This window comes from Crassostrea angulata, chromosome 6 (assembly GCF_025612915.1).
Source record: "Crassostrea angulata isolate pt1a10 chromosome 6, ASM2561291v2, whole genome shotgun sequence".
NCBI lineage: Eukaryota > Metazoa > Mollusca > Bivalvia > Ostreida > Ostreidae > Magallana > Magallana angulata.
The window spans coordinates 52,879,286-52,900,227 of record NC_069116.1 but is presented as its reverse complement, the minus strand read 5'-3'; the positions used below and the strand labels follow the sequence as shown (position 1 = coordinate 52,900,227).

The 20,942-nt window shown below is 31.4% G+C and overlaps 1 protein-coding gene and 1 long non-coding RNA gene across 2 annotated transcripts; one reads left to right on the top strand and one right to left on the bottom strand.

Moving 5' to 3' along the window:
• Window positions 1–315: 315 nt before the first annotated feature.
• LOC128189128 (uncharacterized) lies at window positions 316–5,161 on the top strand. Its single transcript, XR_008244208.1, has 2 exons — window positions 316–1,164; window positions 1,653–5,161. It is a non-coding gene; the product is annotated as an uncharacterized LOC128189128 (long non-coding RNA).
• LOC128189127 (glycolipid transfer protein-like) lies at window positions 5,013–10,996 on the bottom strand. The gene is made up of 6 exons (XM_052860602.1): window positions 10,829–10,996; window positions 6,887–6,942; window positions 6,636–6,757; window positions 6,271–6,421; window positions 5,981–6,058; window positions 5,013–5,885 (listed from the first exon to the last, which is right to left on the bottom strand). The coding sequence occupies exons 1-6, from the start codon at window positions 10,938–10,940 to the stop codon at window positions 5,781–5,783; spliced, it is 624 nt and encodes a 207-aa protein (XP_052716562.1). The 5' UTR covers window positions 10,941–10,996; the 3' UTR covers window positions 5,013–5,780.
• Between the last annotated feature and the right edge of the window lie 9,946 nt (window positions 10,997–20,942).

The window sequence follows — 20,942 nt, the reverse complement described above, 5'->3', positions numbered from 1 at the left end:
CAGCGTATTACTTGACGTTTTACATTGTACATTGACTAAATATGAGCATGTGCCATTAAATACTCTTGTGAATTAAATAAATATTTTGATTACCCGAGTTTGATTTGTTTAAAAATGTTATATAACATATATTACATGTCTTCTCGGGCAACAATACCAGAATATTTGTCCCTCGTTGACAGGAAAGCCCTGGAGTGTTATGTCGCCCTCTGCCTTCGGCATCGGGCGACATAACACTCCAGGGCTTTCCTGTCACCTCGGGGCAAATATTCTGGTATGTCGCCCTCGAAGCCATGTAATATATGTATAATATCCGTCAAGTTCACACATATAATATAGTCACAGGGAATGAAAATCACTTCGCTGTAAGCATCAATTCATTATAAGCGTGTTTGCTATAACCATGTTTTAATGTATATATTAATCTTTTAGCACTGTGAGAATTACAGTCAAACTTCGTTATCTCGAACTAGATGGGACTGTTTACAAACTTCAAGATATATGATCCATTTATATATAACAAGATTAATATAGTTTATAAACAATTTATTGAAACATTCCATATTTGACACTGGGGACTACTAACTGTTGACAGCTAAGATTAAAAAATGTAAGTAAATGACAAATACTGTCTGAAAGGAAAAAACACACCCTGTAATCGGGTGACATAACTTCAAACAAAATACATGGATACTTAGATGACAAAATTAACCTTCTAAAGAGAGTTTAAAATACATACAAATTATCCCCTTAGAAAACATGGGGGGAATTGGTGAAAATTCAAAAATTTAAACAACAAGACAATGTATTTGAGATATTTGAGGGTAAAATACTCTAAAAATAAGCGGTTTGGACTTACAAATCACTTTGACATATCCACTGTATTCGAGATATCAGTATATATAAAACTATAACAACAGCGGTGTTCTATTCATAAAATGAGTTTAAAAGGGCTTGATGGTCATGGCCATTTGTAGACTGTATTTATCTCCTTTAGATGAATTTTGAAGAGCTCTGTATAAAGATGCTAAAAAATAATCAAATTTTAAATCTAAAAAAAATGTATTTCTTTTTTAGTAATAAATAGCTTATGGCCAAACATAATTTATTGAAATTTTAAAGCAGATCTGATGGATCAATTGTTGACCATCACGCCTCCTTAAGGTCAAGATCTAGTAAATGATTCCAGACTGTCTTTTAGGTGCTAGAACCATTATGACGTCATAATTGATTTGGTGAATTTTTTCCCTTATTTTACGGCTTTTAAAGAATTATGTGTAAAATAAAACAATATTTTGACATTCTATATTTAATCAAGGGAAAAGTAATCCCGGTACCTATATTCTATTTGACATCATTTTAAAGAGGATGTCAAGACCTTGTATAATGCCGTTTTTGCTGAGACTGTAGGCATTCTAGATATATTTCATTAGTCAAAAATGGACAAAACTCCGAGATTTGTTACTTTTATCCTTCATATTTCATAGAAAACGATTGTTTAAATCATGATTTTTCATTGTGTTTACCAAAAATTTAAGCCCCGGTACACCCTATGAAACAAAGATATTGTTATGAAGCATCATTAAAAGAATTTATATCCTGAATTTCAAAAACATGTAGGCACCTTCCATTTACTAGATCTTGACCTTAAGGTATTCAATGTATAATGAAGGGATATTGAACAATTGTGAATCCTTTTAAACTAGTTAAATATGTATTGCTAGATAACAATAAAAGTGAAATTAACCAAACTCACAAGACTGACAACATGTAAAAAGCCGGTCATTTTGAACCTTAAAATGTTTTATAGAGTTATCTCCCCTTGACGAAAAAAAAAGAAATTTTTAATTTCTTCAAAATATCTGCAATAAATGACTCATTTTATTTCAAATCTAAATAAAGAGAAAGTTCATGCATGTATTAACCAAGAGAGTTTTACAAATTTAAGTTACTTTTTACAATATCTTAATAAAACATACAATGCCCATAGACTTCAATGCAAATTTTAACATGTAATTGATTGGACTTAAATCAAAATTTTGAAAATTCCTTTGATGGGGTATTTTTATTAAATAACACCTTCAAAATGATATCATGATTAATGATATCGGACCATTCATTTATTAGGTACAAAATGTGGTTGTTATACATTGAATACCTTAATACATTGTTGATCTCTCAGGTATCAATTGTTATGCAAATTTCTGAATTGATTCAGTTGAAGTATTTCTATTTGTTTGTGAATCCAGCTAAAATGAATGTTTCTAAAATTATTAATGAAGACCTTTTAAGACTGTTCCATTTATGTGATATTCTTATGGCATGTCTGAGAATTAAATTAAGAAGATGTTTATGAGCATCTAGTTATGATTTCAGGTTTTTGTATACAGGTGTTCTTAAAATTGTTCATGAAACAATTGGGGAAAAGCTTGGTTAAACTTTACCTGTTCAAAATGTAAGAGAAATGTTTATCTTTTTTAATGTTAACAACAGATTATTTCAAAGTGCAATATCGTTGTACATGTATCTATCATCTGTTAACTTTCATAAACCTAAGAGACATTTTTTTTCTCTCTACCAGTGAGGTTGTAACGAATGAGTGCTAGAATTTTTCATATAATTTATTAAAGTCTACAGCAATGTGCTATTTATAGAATGTAGATATTTATTTACAATTGTTAATTTATACAAAGTTTATGGTTGGGGTTTTTGTGTGAATTTTTGTATCATTAAGAAATCCATATATTGGATTGATATCTCCTTTGTGATAGAATCTTGGATTTTTTTTTTTCCTTTTGTTGAAGTTATATATCTCAGTCCCTTCGTTTTCTTTATTTTGTTGATTTATATTTCAATTTATTAGTGCTCTTATTATTTATTTTTACTTCAATTGATATATACAATATACAATGTTTTGTTGATTTGTTTAAGAACCTGTATTTTCTCTCTTTGGCAATATCAAACAATGAATAGCTATGTTACATGTATTTACCAATAAGTACATGCAGGTTTAAATGTCAGGTGTCAGAATTTTTTTCTCTCAATATTTACAAAAAGTTGATGTTCCTATAAAAAACACATATGAATATAACTGTAGTATCTATAAAATGATATTTTGTAACTTATGGTACTTCTGTCTCAAAGAGGTGTGAACTATTCTGAGAGCTATATTTGTTAAGACTTTCAATAGATGAGTGTATAATGTTTTTGAATACTCTAAGAAAGAGTCATCCCTGAAAGGGAGGCTTCTCTGTTCAGATTGACCTGAAGATTGATGCAAACAGGAATAAGAGATGTGTCAAGAATCATATGATCCAATACATTCCAGTTGACTTTGTGCTTGGCTATCAGCATCAGAACTTTGATATAACATGTACATTCCATTGGATAATCTTGTTAGCTATGGTTTTAGTTTTCTTTATTTTTTTCTTTCTTACTTTCCTCTGAAGCTAAAAATCATCCAAGATTGTGTAACATACTAAGTTCTTTAGGTATGTATTGTGTATAACTTTGAGGACTTTTTTCAAAACATTAATTTTGTACTCATATAGTAAGATAATTTAGAGTTATCTGAACTTTTTATTTTGGTTATGATAAGTGTTTATGTAAGTTTAGATAATAATGCAATGATAGTGTATATAAATAATGCAGTGTTATATTCTCTAGTTAGCCATAGCTGTATGGTAGTAAACCAAATGCAGTAAAACAAAGCTATCCTTAAAATGGATATAAAAGATTCCCGCTTAAACAATTTTCATGAAGTAGGAATACACGTAATTCTATAGGAAAGAGTGTCTGTAACAGGTAAAACTGACTGCCCTTGGTGCTTATTGTGAGCCCTGTTTATTGTGTGTAGTACATGCTTTGTTCACACAGGGAGTCCAGTGGTACATGTAGCCATTGTCTGTTGTGTAGACTAGAACTGTAGTGCATCAATTTTCAGTGTTACCGTCACACAATGCAATAAACTCATCAACAGGCCATACTCTTCTTGTCTTATTGAAGCAGAAGCAGTCCTAGCCAAAGTGCATGCAGGATCAAGTGACAGAGTTATTGCTCTGATTGCATTGATCAGTAGAACATCAATACTATACTCTTCTTATTGAAGCAGTAGCAGTCCCAGCTAAAGTGCATCTATGATCAAGTGTCAGAGTTATTGCTGTGACTGCATTGATCAATAGCTGATACATTTACATCAATTAAGATAGAAGTCATCAAAGTTTTACAGTTACCGATTTATTTCTTAGAAGGGGGAAAAAACGATATAACCAATGTTTGCAAATGTTCCCTTATGAACTGCTAAGATTCAAAATTCTCAAATGACTGTTCAAAAAGGACACTGGAAAATTGATGAAAATAAAAAATACCGGTAGATAATATAGAAAATCTTGAACAGTTGCACTGTTTACATGGCATTAAAATTTGATTACATTAAAGTCATCTAGACAAACTTCTGGGCATAGAATGCGGAGAACTCTGTTTTGAGCTGTTGATACATCAGCCTGGGTAACTCAGTTTCATTAAGCGCATATTATGGTCTTTGATACTCTACTTGACATATCTTTATATGTCGAGAGATGGAAGGAACACTTCTGTTCAGTTCTCCTGTTCAGTAGAGAAGATCCTGTAAACAAGGCAGAAATTAAAATGGAGCAACCAACAGAATTAGATACAGAATGTTCAGAAATAACGGAGGAAGAGATCAGACAATATATTAGAAAATTAAAGAAAAACAAACCAACAGGATCAGATAACATCAAGGTAGAAGTTATAAAGAAAGTGAAGACATAAGTGCTAATCTTTTACACACTCTCTTTAACAAGATTTGGGGAAAGAAAGTGTCTGAACAGCAGAAAAATTCACCTTCTAAATGATCTTGAATTTATTTTCTCAAAAGAAATCACAAAATTGATATCAAATCAAGGGATAATTTTTTTTTCCTCGAAAGAAATCACAAAACTGATATCAAATCAAGGGTTAATGCTTATTTTCAATTAATAAACAACAACAAATTCTATGCTTGTAACTGTGTCACAATTTTTTAATTGCATATAAAGATGTACAGCATTACAAATACTACTGCATTATATTAATTATGAAATGACATCTAGAGATCTAAAGAATTGAAAAAATAAACACCCATTTCCATTCTTGTTTTGAATTTTTTTTTCCAAGGCAAATAACAACATCTAAACATCTAATTTTATTTTTTCTTTGTCTGAAATAGCTCTTTATCCAATAAAACAGCATACACATATAATACTACTAGTATATGATTGTGTAAATATCAAACAATGATCTTAAAATCACAATCAACACTGGTTTCTCCATTGGTCCCAACAACATAATTCAATTCTAACATGATAAACATGATTGTAAGTAAAGATTTGAAAAAAGCTTTGAATGCTCTAATATATTGCAAAAATGATCATATTTATATCAAATGGAATGTGTTTTCAAAAATTACAATAAATATATATTGGTCAAAGTATCTTGGTGCAGTAAACACTTCAATCTCTGCAACCAAAAGTATCACAGTGATAAAATGACAATGTAAATAAATACCATACACAATTAATCATGTGAAATGCTGCATAAAACATCCAGATCATTTCTTCCTGTACATATTATGCCTCAAGGATTTTAGACTGCATAGTACATGTAATACATATAAGAAAATAGACTATCGTTTAAGAATATCACACAACTGTTAAAGTTAAAAAACAAGGGAAGTAACCCTGTCTTGAGCTTCGATGGACATGGTGATGATGCATGATAAGTTACACTTTTTCGTCTGTATCGAGTCCCTTGTCCTTGTATAGCTGGCTCATAGCATCAATCACTGGGGACATCGTATCTAAATAGGCCTCCATATCTTTTATAACCTTAAAAAAGAAATAAAGAGAAATTTAACTTGCTGAATAAACTATTACAAAAGAAACACAAAGTGAGGGGATTTGAAGTTTATTTTTGTGTCTACCTGTTCTTCTTGTCCCTCCTTTCCAAGTGCCATTTTCAGTAAGTAATCCTTCCTGTATGGAGCAAACCCTGAAACTCCCTTTGATGGAAATAGAATAGGGGGCATTAACAGAACAGAACAGAATGACAATATAAACTCTTCAATTCCATTTACTTACCGCTGAAAATGATCAATTTTTAAATTATTTGTACTTGAGAAGGATATATCGAAGGTGCAATTATCTGATACTTGTGCTTAAAAGCAAGAAAATAAGATGAAATGAAATTCTTTGTGATGCCAACAGTTCTTACAGAGAATACTTTCTTGACAATGAACCCATGGTATTTCTTCAGTGTTGCCTCATAAGCAGCATTTATGATATGCTTCATGCTCTCCTCTTTACTTCCTTCTCTGTACTCCTTAATCAAAATCTGCATGAATGTCCGTAAAAAGTTGAGCCCTCTGAAATCAGAAGAAATGTATTAAATACATTGTTACATGAAGAAATCTGAATTTCATAATAAGTAATTTTTCTTCACTGTTGTAGACTACTAAGTAGAATGTAAACTAACAAAAAACTGAACTGGTATATGTAAACCATAAAAGCTTAAAGGGTTACAAACTATGTGCATGTACTTGATCATAAATTCAACCAATCAGACATACATATCCTTACCTTGTCAACCAAAGTCCTCCTACTTTAGCTAAATCTGTACTTTTGTTTTCGAGTTCATCATCCAACATTGCATTAATAGTTATGAAAAGCTCCTTATTCATTTCATATTTCTTCTGCAATTTCTGTACAAGCGCAAAAAATTGTTGACATTAGTTAAAACATATATTAGATGAAAAAAATTATTAAAAAGGTTAGTTATGTCGGCAAAATTTTCATAAAGAGTTACAGCCTTTTATATTGATAAAAAATACCTCAATATTTCCATTTATGTCACTTTTAACTGGGGAAAAAGCTTTTCCAAAGGCAGCTGTAAAAAAATGAAAGATGAGGATATTTATTTTCTTATTCAACTCAGAACGTGAAGCAAACAAATTAAATCTGTATGTAAAGGTAATGATTCATGAACCAGTAAATGGAAATTTTTATGAATTACAACTACAGGTACATATCCTAACACTGCAACTCATGAGTAGATTAATCAAGTAGTTACGCAGTTACAATAGGTTGTAACCGAGTCTGACATTTTTGATTGTGTTCCGAGTCCCTGAACAGTTGCAGGTTTTTTTCATATTTCTTTTAATTGCATGAAAAGGTAATGTATATAGAAAATTTAATAATTCTGAATAAAGTTATTTAAATACTTGTCAATGTAATCTTTTCCATGTGTTTTTAATTTTTTTCAACATTACTTATTGTGTGAAGCCCCTGTTATAAACTTGAATTACATGTATAAGCATTTTCTACTGAACAAGGGATTTGAAAACAAAGCTAGCACACATCAATGTAGAAAGTAATTCAAAGTTGTTTTTTTTTTTTTTTTTTTTTTTAAATGAAATAACCGTTTATGCCGTTTTCAAAGATATATGTACATACACAGGTTGATAAAAGTGAAATTCTCAAAGAATTAATAAAAGAAGTATAAATTGGTGATGAAGCAATAAGTAGATGAAAATATGTACAGATAAGTTTGTTCCACCCTTTGATCTAGACTAGGTATTTATCTAGATACTATAGGAACATGCAATGATTATAATTACTACTTTGACAGTTTTGAAGAACCAGAATCAGATTTATTCACGTAGCTCCAAAGAATGATGTTTTATACAGGTTGGACATTAGAAATCGAATTGATATATATATATATATATATATATATATATATATATATATATATATATATATATATATATATATATATATATATATATATATATATATATATATATATCATATATGTATATGGTCATCTTCCTAACTGTATTTATGAAAATCAAATGGAGCTTGCCGTGTTCGATAGAATTGCATGTAAAATGTTTGGGTATTTTGCCTACATACATAACATTTCTGCATTGTAAATAGAGTCGTCTACGTAATGTGTCTATATTTAGATATGACTCTTCAAGTGTTACAGATGTTTAAACGTCCTTTCCACATTAGGAAATAATCCCACTTTTTTGCAACACCCTCGTTTATAAAAAAGTTTATCATGATGTACCACTGAAACCAAATTATTTTGACGGTCAACATTTAGTGTCAAGAAGGTATCAAAATATTTTTTTCTTGAAAAAAATGAGTACCACGGTATCCTTAAAACAACAAAAAAGCATCCCAGGTTTATAAGCTCATGAAACCCCCTTTCTCTTTTTATTGTAATCAATTTATCAATATTCTATTTAAAAAGAAATACATTTCGCAATTCTTTTAATTTCAGCAATTACTTGGAAAAAAGGATGAACATACAAAATACATATATTGGGCAACAGAGTGCCATGACAGGATACAGCAGGAATAAGATTGCTGATCAAGCTATATGGCGTGATCGAGTAAATGGAATGGCTGTTCGTTCGCCCTAAAACGCGTTCGCCCTTGACGCCGTTCGCCCTAGTTTTCGTTCGCCCTACGTCCGTTCGCCCTTGACGCCGTTCGCACTGGGTCCGTTCGCCTTAATTTTATATAGGATTAATTTATTTATATATTTCTGTGTATTCTGGTGAATTTAAACATTTTGAAAGATAGATATATAATTAATGAAAACAATACCACCCTTTCCACTTCTACATAATAATCATCATTTCACTGACGGTGACATTATATTGTTACGAAAACTTGTTAATTGAATTATTTTATTTTTTTAATGTTACTATATTTTATGTTGTTTTCCCTTGGACTGAAACGTCACATTTTCATTGGTTTAAACATAGCACGTGATTGCCTCATATATTTCTATATTTGTTCTGTGAGAATTAATATTAGGCAATATGGCCGTCATTGGTCGACGCTTCGCTTACACATTTCGACATTTCATAGTATTTAATACATAAACCGCATGCCGTAAGTTCTTAAAGTATTTGGAGTAGTTGCCCTTTGAAATTCTTTAAAATTAGAGTAGTTGCCCTTAGAATATTGACGTCACATTGTTTTGTCTGGAGCAGAACAAAATGGCAGCGTCGAAATGATCAAATCTCTGCAGAGAAAAGGGAGAAAACATTTAAATTGAATAGCAACAAAACATTTTAAGTAAAAATGGGTGAAGCAAAGATTTTTAAAAAGTATTTGAAATGTGAGATTGAAAATTTTGAAGAGTTTAAATGAGTTAAATTGGACGAGATGTTAGGCATCTTGTACATGGCTGTGCCATGATCATCGCTATTTGTGAATAAATATGTCGCTTAATAGTCCTCGGGAAAACAAAACACTTATTAGGTTAGTTACTGACTCACTACGGAAATATATTGGGTTGATCAATCTCATAGACGGCTCGGCTTCGCCTCGCCATCTATGAGATTGATCAACCCAATATATTTCCGTAGTGAGTCAGTAACTAACCTAATAAGTAATATTCCTCTGTTTGTATTTTCTGTTTATTTTGTAATTATTTTCAAATTTACCTCATAATATAACCATATCATATTTATGAAGTAAGATGTCGTCCGGCAACTCTGGTTCAGCGTTTAGTGATCTAAAAATTATACAAGAGCTTCTCAAATGAATAAGCTATTGACATTACGTTATGTACACATAATAGATGAACATTTACTGTTATGGGGGGGGGGGGATGATTCTTTGACAAATACTCAAAACGCTGAAATTTTCCAAGACGGTACGGAGAGTTGCTTTTAAACTTTCACTACAATCAATAAATAGGCTAGATAAATGGATAAAATAAATAAGTGAATACTCACATACTAACTTATTTAATTTTTTTAATACAACTTTTCCTACAATTAAAGTTCTCTATGTTAATTTTTTTTGTTATACCTATCCTATCGATTTATCAAGGAATTTTAGTCAAATATAAATATAGTATATTATTAATATGTAACTGTATTTAATTAGAGCATAACATAAGACAGTGGATTTTATTGTGGATTTAACACTTTATAAGTTTATACTGGTACTAGTATCTATTAACAAAACTTAATAATTCCTCTCAGTATTTATTGATTTTTCACTTATTTTTTTATTTTTATTTTTTTTGGGGGGGGGGGGGGGGTAAGTAATAAATCCTACACAAATAATTTTGATTTACTTTTATATTTCTTACATACCAGTATTGCATAGGCGGTGCTGCCAACCTTCACAAGCATCACAGCATGTTGTTTAGGTCTTACTTCTCTGCAACATGAGATGCACGGGGGGTTGACCTCTGCCATGGTTGACAGTAGTTTGATACAGTTTCATGTTCCATCTCCGTATATATCTCATTTAGAAATCAAAGGATTGTGTTATGTAAATTCTTCAAAGATAGAATAGGTGATAATCATCTGCTGAGCTTCTGAATGACCCAATTAAAGTCTCAAATTCTTTAATTGTTTAAAAAAAACACCAAGCGAATCATTATAAAAACAAGAAGACGGTTATCGACAATTTACGGCAATAAATCTAACAATTATACCAATTACGTCTTTTTTTTTATGAAAGAAAAACATAGAATATACGAATAATTAATAAAAGTTAACAAGTTTTAAGTTAAAAGTTAATAAAATAACTTATAATATACTTTATTTATAAACAAGGAGCGAACGAGGTTTAAGGCGAACGAGAATTTGGGCGAACGGTAATAAGAGCGAACGGACGTAGAGCGAACGGACTAAGGCGAACATGTAGATAGGGCGAACGCACCCGATACCGAGTAAATGAAATACCTGTAAACGTGTGCAGCGAACCGTACGAAGCTAAAATGAAATACTTACAGACCATTTCCACCACACCACGGGCTGCCTCGAGCAGTGCTAAAGTGTCTATTTTCCCGTCGTCACCCGGTACTTCAAAATGCTTCACGTTGTCTTTACTGAAAAATGTCATGATTCTCTCTTCTAACGTGCCTTAGTTATCGGTTTGTATACATACGGAAAGAATCTCACGGTAACTAAAATAAAAGACAATTACGTTCGACTATTTCAATTCCGTATTGAATCGTTCTATAAACAGAAATGACGATTTATTTAAAAAAAATATATAAAAACGTTACCAGGGAGAAATCTCCATCTTGTCCGATTGATTATAGAGACGTTCACAATCAATGAAAAAAAATAGAAAAGCTGGGTCTTGGTACATTAAAAAACTGTATGATATATAGGAGATCGGACACGCACAAGATATGAACAATTGTGATATGAAACGGCTTTGTTATAATTAGATTATTGCAACAAAGGGGGGGGGGGGGGGGGGTGATGAACACCAGTGTTCAGCAGCAAATTTGATGAATGTACCTTACTCATCCTCGTACGACCACCGGAGTGGACTCATCAGGGCCCCTGAAGTCGGGTTCAGAGTACGTATTTCCAGTGGTACCAATACCTGTTTGCCAATGGTTACAACTTGTGCCATTGGGCCCATATGTACTTTGAACGAGTTTGCGTAACTAATAATAGGATATTTACCAGTGTTTAAAATGGTATTTCAGTGTAGTACCATTGTTAACACTTGCTGATTATTTAGCGGAAAATGTCAAATCAAGATGCAATATTTTGGCCTCGTTAATTGATCATTTTGCACCAAGAGCATACATTGAGAAATATAATTTGTGTACAGTAAAGTATTTTTTCCTTACATTTTTTCTTCTCCTGCAAAACGTGCGTTTAAATCTTTGAAAAACATTTCTAGAGTGAGTCAATACTATGCGATTACTAAAATACCCTCATATATACATGTACACCAAATGATGTTATACCGTTTGTCCAGGGACACATTTGAAAGTCAATGCTATGATTAATGCCAACAACAATCAAAAGGGCCCTACCCCTAGTGTTTTAAAGTTTGTGGAAACTACGTTTAAGAGCTGTTGATGTATGTTTTAAAACAAAGTTTTAATAGAGTATATTCTTCTTCTTAAAAAAATTAAGGCCGAATAGATAGCCTACATCACAAGCAAAATATTGGAGAAAACTTTCGAATGTTTTTGGTGCTTATGATAGCAGTCCGCATATTCCAACCAATGGCCCTAAACTCCTGCAACTTGCCTACATATACAGGAAGAAAGTTTAATCAATTGTATTTTGGTATGTTACAATGGCTTTTTTTGCTTTTAAGAAATTGTTCAGCTACAACAAAATTTAAGGTGGAAAACGCTGTGAAATTAATCTGTTGTCTTTAATGCATACACAATATCCGCCATTTTGTGACGTCATAAAACAAGTTACATAATTGCTAGAGCAGTCGCAACTTCTCGGGGCCTTTCCGGCAGGCTCGGATCGAAAAACACCTCGAATGTATTAACATCACCGGATGTTAGAATTTTATACAAAATGGAGTCGCTTCCCATTAAAATAAGTATCGGCTAGACAGTCTTGTATGTCGCTTCTGTGTTATATTTTAGGGTATATCATTTACTTTAATGAAGTCTAGCTTACATCTCAACAGATTGTAAAATATGTTCTATTTATTTCAAGTTTTACAAAAAGGGGGGGTTGTCATGGACGCCTAGGTAATACATTCGAGGTGTTTTTCCGAGCCTGCCGGAAAGGCCCGAGAAGTTGCGATTGCTAACAGAGCTCTAGATCGTCTACAGAAATGTCAACCTATGGCATACCAATGGTAAAAAAATTTACCAGTGGTAATTTTTGTCTGCCAGCGGCACTGAGTACTCTGAACGCACCCGACCATTTTGAGGAATGTACCTCACTCATGCAAGGATCCAAATTTTTTTTCCGAGGGGTGTGGGTGGATCCGAGAGATAATTTCAAAATTTTCCGGGAGGAGGCCGAGGGAGGTCCCGAGGCCCATTTATCGATAAATTTAATAGGTTTCAATTTTCAAATGATAATGTGCGGGTCATTTTAAAAAACCTACCGAATGCATCCTTGAATGAATATCAAAGAGTTGTGCAATTGGAAAAATACCTATATAAATGCTCAAAATTACGATAAAAATATATTTATTGTTTTTGTTTTGATAATATACTCCTCATTATCCTATTTACTTTTGTCATGTATTTTGCACACTGCTATATGCACACGAAGTCTAATACAAGATTGTGATGTTTTTTTAAAAAATATCTACATATGTTTGTTCACTTTACTTATGTATATATGTTAAACCTATATATCGTGGTTCTTGGTAATAAACAATAAAATCCTGACTCTTTTGAACGCACTTAAGTTTTGTAATCAAAGGTAGTATTTGTGTGGTTTTTCTTTGTGGCTGTACATACGCCCGCCCCAATTATTCACCCTAATACCCCGTTATTTGCAACATACCTGAACATGTATATCATGTAACAATTTATTTCTGACTCATTATTTGTGCATGTCGATGAATTTACATTACCATCGAACATGTTAAATAGAAAAAATGGGAGAAAAGTCTAGAAATTTTAGTTCTGTAAAGCTGCTCGTATCAATTATTTTTATAGCTCTTTGTTTAAGGATGACGTTTACTCAGAATGAAAAAAAATTCCACTGATGATAATGAAAAACCAACTATTGTGTGTTATAGACCTTACATGGTGGTGTTATTCTTCACTTTCAAAAAAGTAGGTCAATGACCTTCTTTTTGAGTTAATGACAATTGAATAGTTTTTGAAAATTTAAGAAAAATCCATAAAAATTTTATACTATGATTGAGATTTTCTTAATTGTGAAAATAATACAAATTGCTTAACTCTTTAACAAATGAATATAGAAATACAGTTTATGAACGGTAGTGGCATTAAATACTAAAAATACCAAAAAATATTTCAGTGGAAAACAAAATCTAAAAAATTTAGTCCGAATTTCCTCTTTTTTTTTGTTAAAAGTCAAACTTTTTCAAAGGCTAATTCCATAATCTAGTAAAAATATCGATATGTTATATCAATAATAATTCATTTAATAAATACTTTTTGTATATAAAACAAATTTTACTTATGGAATTGAACTTTTTAACAATCCGGTTTGAGAACTCAAACCCTGAGTAAAAAATGTCCTTAATTTAAAAAAAAGTATATTGAACTAATCTTTTGTGTTAAAACATTTGATTCTTTGCTCACAACTTTATTTAATTTGTTTGCTGGTCAATATTCAAACATATAAGTACATGTAGCTATATTAATAAAAGAAATTCAGAATTGAAAATAAAGTACATACTTTACATGTACATGAGTTTAATAACAATGTTGATCATAAAAGATCGAAATTCATTGACTCTAACAATGGGTGTTCCACACATGCAGTCAGACAGAAATCTACACGCACCGTTTTTCGATTGGTCATACAGCGACTGAAACTGACAGGACTGAAATCAGCACGCCTCGTTTATTGATTGCATGGTCGAAACCTACAGCGACCTTAGAAAAATCACGGACTGCACGAAATAAAACCATTTTAACAAGAGCTTGGACTTTGGGTAGTTGTGTCAAACAGCAATGTGACGTATGTAGGCCTGTCTATTTCATTGCTAACCACTCAGCCATGGCTCTTTGAAATCAATGAGATTTGCCTGGCGTTTGAGCTAAGATTAAGCGTACGCAATCGATGCATACATAATTTGCTTGAAACAGCGTCATTTTCAATTTGTTTAGACGCAAGGAATATATACATGTAGCTACGCCCTACTGAAAGTCCAAGGTCTTGTTAAAATGTAGCTGCAGGTCTGTAGCTCCTGGTATGAAAAAATTCGGATGGACGAGGTTCTAATCATGATGATCCCATAGGAGACGATTTGGCTGTTTCTTGTAGCTAACGTACTGATGTATATTAACAGTATAATCTAGTGAATTTTACTTACTTTTTACAATCAATTTGTTAAAGGAAGGTGTATACTAAATATAAACAACAGAATACTTTCTTTGATGATTCATGCAGCTTATGAAGGTTGCTATCATTGCAGAAAAAAAATTACATATTGGTTTCACATGATATCATTAATAAAATGATCAATTCAATAACTTAAGGCAATAACTTTATGGGACACTTCCATGTTCTGACGTATTGTTTATCGAAATAAACAATAAAATATAAATTGCTTCTTTCACCATGTCGTCACCTAACAGCGTAGCGCAGTGGGTTAGACATCTTCGCTAGCCAAGCGTTTTCGGTCCGCTCTGTTCCCCACAAACAAGGCCGGTTTGTGGAGAGAGTTCGGATTGAAGAGACTCTAAAGATGTCAGATCCCTTTCAAATTTGCACCTGAGAATTCCCAATCAACTGTTACCAAATCCCTAAAACCCTGTCCCCAAGCTCCCAATATTTCATTAGCTATTGAGGATTTATCTCCCTTACTCAGACTGAAGAAAATAGCACAGATGAAACACATTTGGAGCCTCACACCATGCATGACCTGAAGCCAATTTTCATCCTTAAAACAACAAGATACAAAATCATCTTGGTACCAAATCAGAGCATATACATTTTTCTTTATGATTTTGATTGGCCAATTACCGGTGTGATACCTAGAAACCCTTGACTTGGGAAGATGTGGGTTAGAGGGTTTACTACGAATCTGTACGTCAACAGTTCGAATACCGCTGCGACTTTTACAATTTTTACCTCTCCAAATATTTTTGAAAACTATCTTTTGGTTAAATATTGTAATATTTGAAAATTCTAAAGCGGTGAAAGTATTTCATTGATAATGTACTTTAATCCACATTAATATCGACATGTGTCCTATACCACCTAAATTAAGCAGCATGCGCGGATGTATAAAATATTTATAATAATGAATAAGTTTGCCGGGGGAGGGTTTTGTGGCATATATTCGGTGATTTACTTTGTTTTAATTTTACTTCCTTCCCTTCCCAAAGACCCGCGCACAAGCAGCGTAGAAACAACTGTCAAGATATTGATACCCACGCATGATCCGCCACAGTTTGTTCATACGAACTCTTCTATATCGGAAACATAAAAGATGTATTCGCGCTTGACAAGGGATGCAAGACTTTTCGTGACCCGGACCTTTCGTGACTTGGTTCACAAGACGTTTCGTGACCCAGACCTTTCGGGTCCTGGATCTTTCGTGACCTACATTACGACGTTTAGGGACTTGATAAATATTTCTTTATTAAACCGTTGGGAAATACAAAACCTCGTAATTTTTTTATTATCATAACTCATATATAAAAAAAAAACATCGAAGAAACACAAAACCAAATCCATTATGCAATTGTGACAAAAAAAATTCACGTAACGTTATTCCGTGAATAAAAGCAGTTAAAAACAACTAACTACAAAGAGGATATATCTGATTAATATAATAATTAAATATAAACACGAAGAAATAAGGTAGATTTGTAAACATATTAATTTATTTCCTATATAGAACAGTACATCAAAGGTACTGTACTTAAGCATGTGTTATCCTATGTGTACCTTGTTTTAATTGCTAAAACAACAAGATGACAGCGGGGTATTCCTAGTATACATGGAAGGGGCTACCAGGTGCTATTAGACGGTGTATTACCCGTACACATAGAATGGGTGAGGTACTAATTATGAGGAGGTTAATGAAGAGACCTTGTCAACACATGGGCCTCCCAATGTCACTTTTTCTTGCGACTTCAAGAAGACAACAGCGAAGACAACATGAATGGTAAGTAAAATAAATGTTTTACATTCTAAACACATATATTTAAAATAACAAATTAGAAAAGAAAGTAAATTTGTAAATACTATGCATATATTAATTGTTTGTAGATTTATAAAGTTCACTTTCAAGAATCCCCTATAAAATAATATCTACATGTATAATTATGAAACTAATTAAGATATTACCATTATACTCTGACTATTTATGGAATATTTATGAAATATTTTGATTTTATGACCAAGGCACCACATCAATTGATTATTTTTAAATATTATTAAATAGCTGACAATTATTAAAATAGAGAATATTAAATAAAAAAGAGTTTATATACTTTAAATATATACAATTGTAAATATAAAGTTTATACTTGATTCCCATATCTACATGTATGATTAATATGAAACTTATTAAGACATCACCAATAGATTCTTACTATTTATTGAGTATTTATGAAATATTTTAATTATATGATCAAGGCACTATGCAATATTTCTAGTTTAAGATCACTAAAAATAGGAAAATATATAAATTTACACTATATAACCCAACTTTCAATGCTACTGAATTTACACGTCTTGTAAAACATATTGTATTAATTAACTTTCTACAATCAATTATACTTTTGGAAAAATACATGAAATTTCAAAACTAGTCAACAATCAATGAAAATATGTTGAAAACAACTGATTCTCAATCTTCTATCTAGGAAGTTAACCTTAAATTTGTCTTGATATTTGTGCTCCAACACAAAAATACTTGTCAAAGTATAAATTCTAAGAATGTATTTTATCTCTGATAAGTGCAATACTTTTTAGAGGATTGCTTTGAACTCTCGCCCTCTCTCTCTCAGGTGGTAAATACCGGTATTTCCAGTCCCGGTAAATACTACTGTTTTCCACTAAACGAGGAGATACAAATTTATAATCTTTATTTCTTTAGTTTGTTCAATGTAAAACTTATGATTAGGATAAAGATATTAACAATAAGCATCAAAAACCAATTCATCATACTTTCCCATTTCACTGTCACTTTATGAATCTTAAATTCACCAGATATCACCTATTCCAAAAGACTTCTATAATAGCTGCTAATGTACAAATTTTAGTCCAGTTCTTTTAACTTTAAGTTTTGTGTTTTACAGATTTATAATTCAAAGCACATAATAAACTGTTATAATTAGTGTAGTGTTACAAGTAAAAATTTAATAATCACACATATTGTTTTAATAAATAATTGACACTTGACAGTGTTGTGCTCCTGTTTTGGGCAGATATATATACTTAATTAATAAGTGGGGCTGATTGGCTTCTTCTTAGGGGTGTTGCACACTGAGGTAGTGACACAGTCACACTTTATTTTTTCACAATTTTCTTGCCCCATTTTCACATTCACCAAATAACCAGAAACTGGCACCTTTGATATCATGTTTATGATACCATTTGTTTTTTGTCTGTAAAAAGTATACAAGAGCTCGGAATTCTCTAATGAATAAGCTATTGACATTAAGTTACGTACACATTATAAATGCACATTTATTATTATGGGGGGGGATGATTCGTTGACAAATATACAAAACACTGAAATTTTCAAGACAGTACAAATTTTTTTGAGTGAATGTGGTCGTTTTTCAAAAAATGGTTGAATTTATAAGGTGATATTATATATGCAGTAGATTGTTTATTCATGTATATTTATGTGTATTCAATATATTCAATGTATGGCAATATTTATAAAATTTCATTACTAGGAGAGGACTATCTAAGTTTTAGAACTTGTGTCTTATCCTTTTGATTTATTCAATAAAATATGTTCAATTCAAATTCATGTTTATGATAACTGTGTAGATGCACCTATACCTGATTTAAGCCTTAAAAACCAGAGTTGGGGTCAATTACTTTGAAAAGTAATTAATTACTTTCAAATATATTGACAATTTTATCAATTACTTGCAATTACAATTACATTGATTTTTTAAAATGTAATTAATTACTCTCAATTACTTTGATAAATGTAATTAATTACATTTCAAATACTTAAGTTTTATTTTTTTAAATCTTGTGAACATATACATATATTAACAGCATTAAGATATACAGAACTTCATGTACAGTTATGTTTTTAAAGGTTGTTCAGTTCAGATCAGATTTCCTGAAAATTTCTATAAAAATTTTCTTTAATATTAAATTCATTAAGTACCATTGAGTTCATTTTTGGTTCTGAATAATAATTTTTCTATAGTGAATTAATTTTAATTCACATATTAAAGCTATGTTTATTCAGAAAGTACAACTTTCGGCAGTACAGCATATCAGTTACTGTAAATAAATAATAATTGCTATAAATCACAAGAAAGAGATATTTTGACTCCCTTGAATTAGATCTTTACCTATTGCCCTGGGCAGTGTGCTATGCTGTATAAACATAAGAAACATTATGGGACATTTAATTATTGTATAAACAAAAGTCCATGCCAAATTGAAAAATAAATAAAAATACACAATATTTTTGGAATGTATTTAAATACATTCAATTACTTGTAATTGAAGACAGACTCAATTACAAATTACTTTCAATTACTTTGAAAAATGTAATTAATTACACTCAATTACAAATACTTTTCTCAATTACCCCATCCCTGTTAAAAACAAATTACAATGGTGTATGAATGAACCATGTTTTGAGTATTCATAAGAAGATAACCAATGCATTACTGACCAGTTAAAACTTGTTAAAATCAAGAACATTATAAACTTGGTATAATATATTGTTTACCAAAAGGGGATAAACCTCGCCAGCTTCTAAAAAATTGGAGGCCAATTACGTTAATAAATGTTTTTTATAAGCTTATATCTGGCTGTTTGAGTCGTAGATTAAAACCTATACTTGATTTAATTATCCCTGACACACAGTCGGGATTCATGAAAGATAGATATATTGGTGAAAATACAAGATTTGTTTATGACCTAATGGCATACACGGAATCAGAACATATACCTGGGTATTAGTTTTAATCGACTTTGAGAAAGCTTTTGATTCAATTTCTTGGTCCTTTATATACAAGGTTTTAAATTACTTTGGTTTTGGGAAAAACTATATAGACTGGATTAAGATTTTAAATACAAAATTTAAAGCATCTGTTTTACAATGCGGACATTTATCTGAACAAATCAATATACAAAGAGGTTGCAGACAGGGTGATCGATCCTATTCCTACTCTGTGCAGAAATTCTATCTATTCTTATTAAACAAAACAATAATATTAAAGGCATTTTTGTTAATGACAAAGAACATAAAATTTCACAATATGCAGATGATACTTTGCTAACTCTTGATGGCTCACCAATTTCTTTATTTGCTGCTCTTGATAACCTAGATTTTTTCTCAAAATTCCCGCTTTTTTGCCAACCCTGCTCTCTCTCCCTCCCTCCCCCCCCCCTCCCCTCTCTCTCTGATAATTATAAATGTTAATTATAAGTTCAAGTATTGCTGTAAATAATAATTTTTCTGAATATTTTCCATGCAGAATAGGAGTGCGTCAAGGGGAAGCTCTTCAAAACCAACTTAATAATTTTCATAATTCATACAATTATACAAAAGTGTGGTAGATTTATCTAAGTTTTTAAATTATTTGCATAACTTTCTCATCCATTTTTATAAAATAATTATAATCATAAGTATTCATCGTTTTTATTCTACATTTCATTTTATATTTATATATTGTAAAACTAATGAAAGATAAAAAGTTATTCAAAAAAGAAGTTTTCTCGCTAATTTCATTGTAAAAACCCAAGAAATTTGGAGATAAAATTTTCCTTAGTGTAAGAAATATTTATTTATTGAAATGAATCTTCATACACGTACATCTTAAACATTTTGATGATTTTTGTGTTTGCATTTCAGATATCTGCCTACATTGCAACAGCCGTGTCCGCCCATTGCAGGAGGGACTACAGTGTGACAGGTGTAACCTCTGGCAACACCGTACATGCAACACGGGGATCACAAGAGCAGAATACAGACGTCTTAAAGCTCAAGGGGAATTCCAGTGGGAATGTACCAAATGTTCCAGGAATGACCAGGTTTGTTTAATATTAGGGGAATTTAAATAAAAACATCTTTCTTAATCACCTTTATGTAGTCTGATCATTATACATAATTCATATCAATAATTGGTACATGTACAATAATTCTGCTTTCTTTAAAAAACATGTACCAAATACCAGTACATGCATCACCACAATAAATATTTCAATCTTCCGAAAGAAAATAAATTCCTAAAATGAATCAAGAATTTATCCATAA

Coding starts and splice junctions, on each gene's coding strand:
- LOC128189127 (XM_052860602.1), bottom strand. CDS start 10,940: ATGACATTTTTCAGTAAAGACAACGTGAAGCATTTTGAAGTACCGGGT. Junction 6,758..6,886: donor ACATAAATGGAAATATTGAG/GTATTTTTTATC, acceptor GCGCTTGTACAG/AAATTGCAGAAGAAATATGA. Junction 6,422..6,635: donor GGAGGACTTTGGTTGACAAG/GTAAGGATATGT, acceptor TTCTGATTTCAG/AGGGCTCAACTTTTTACGGA.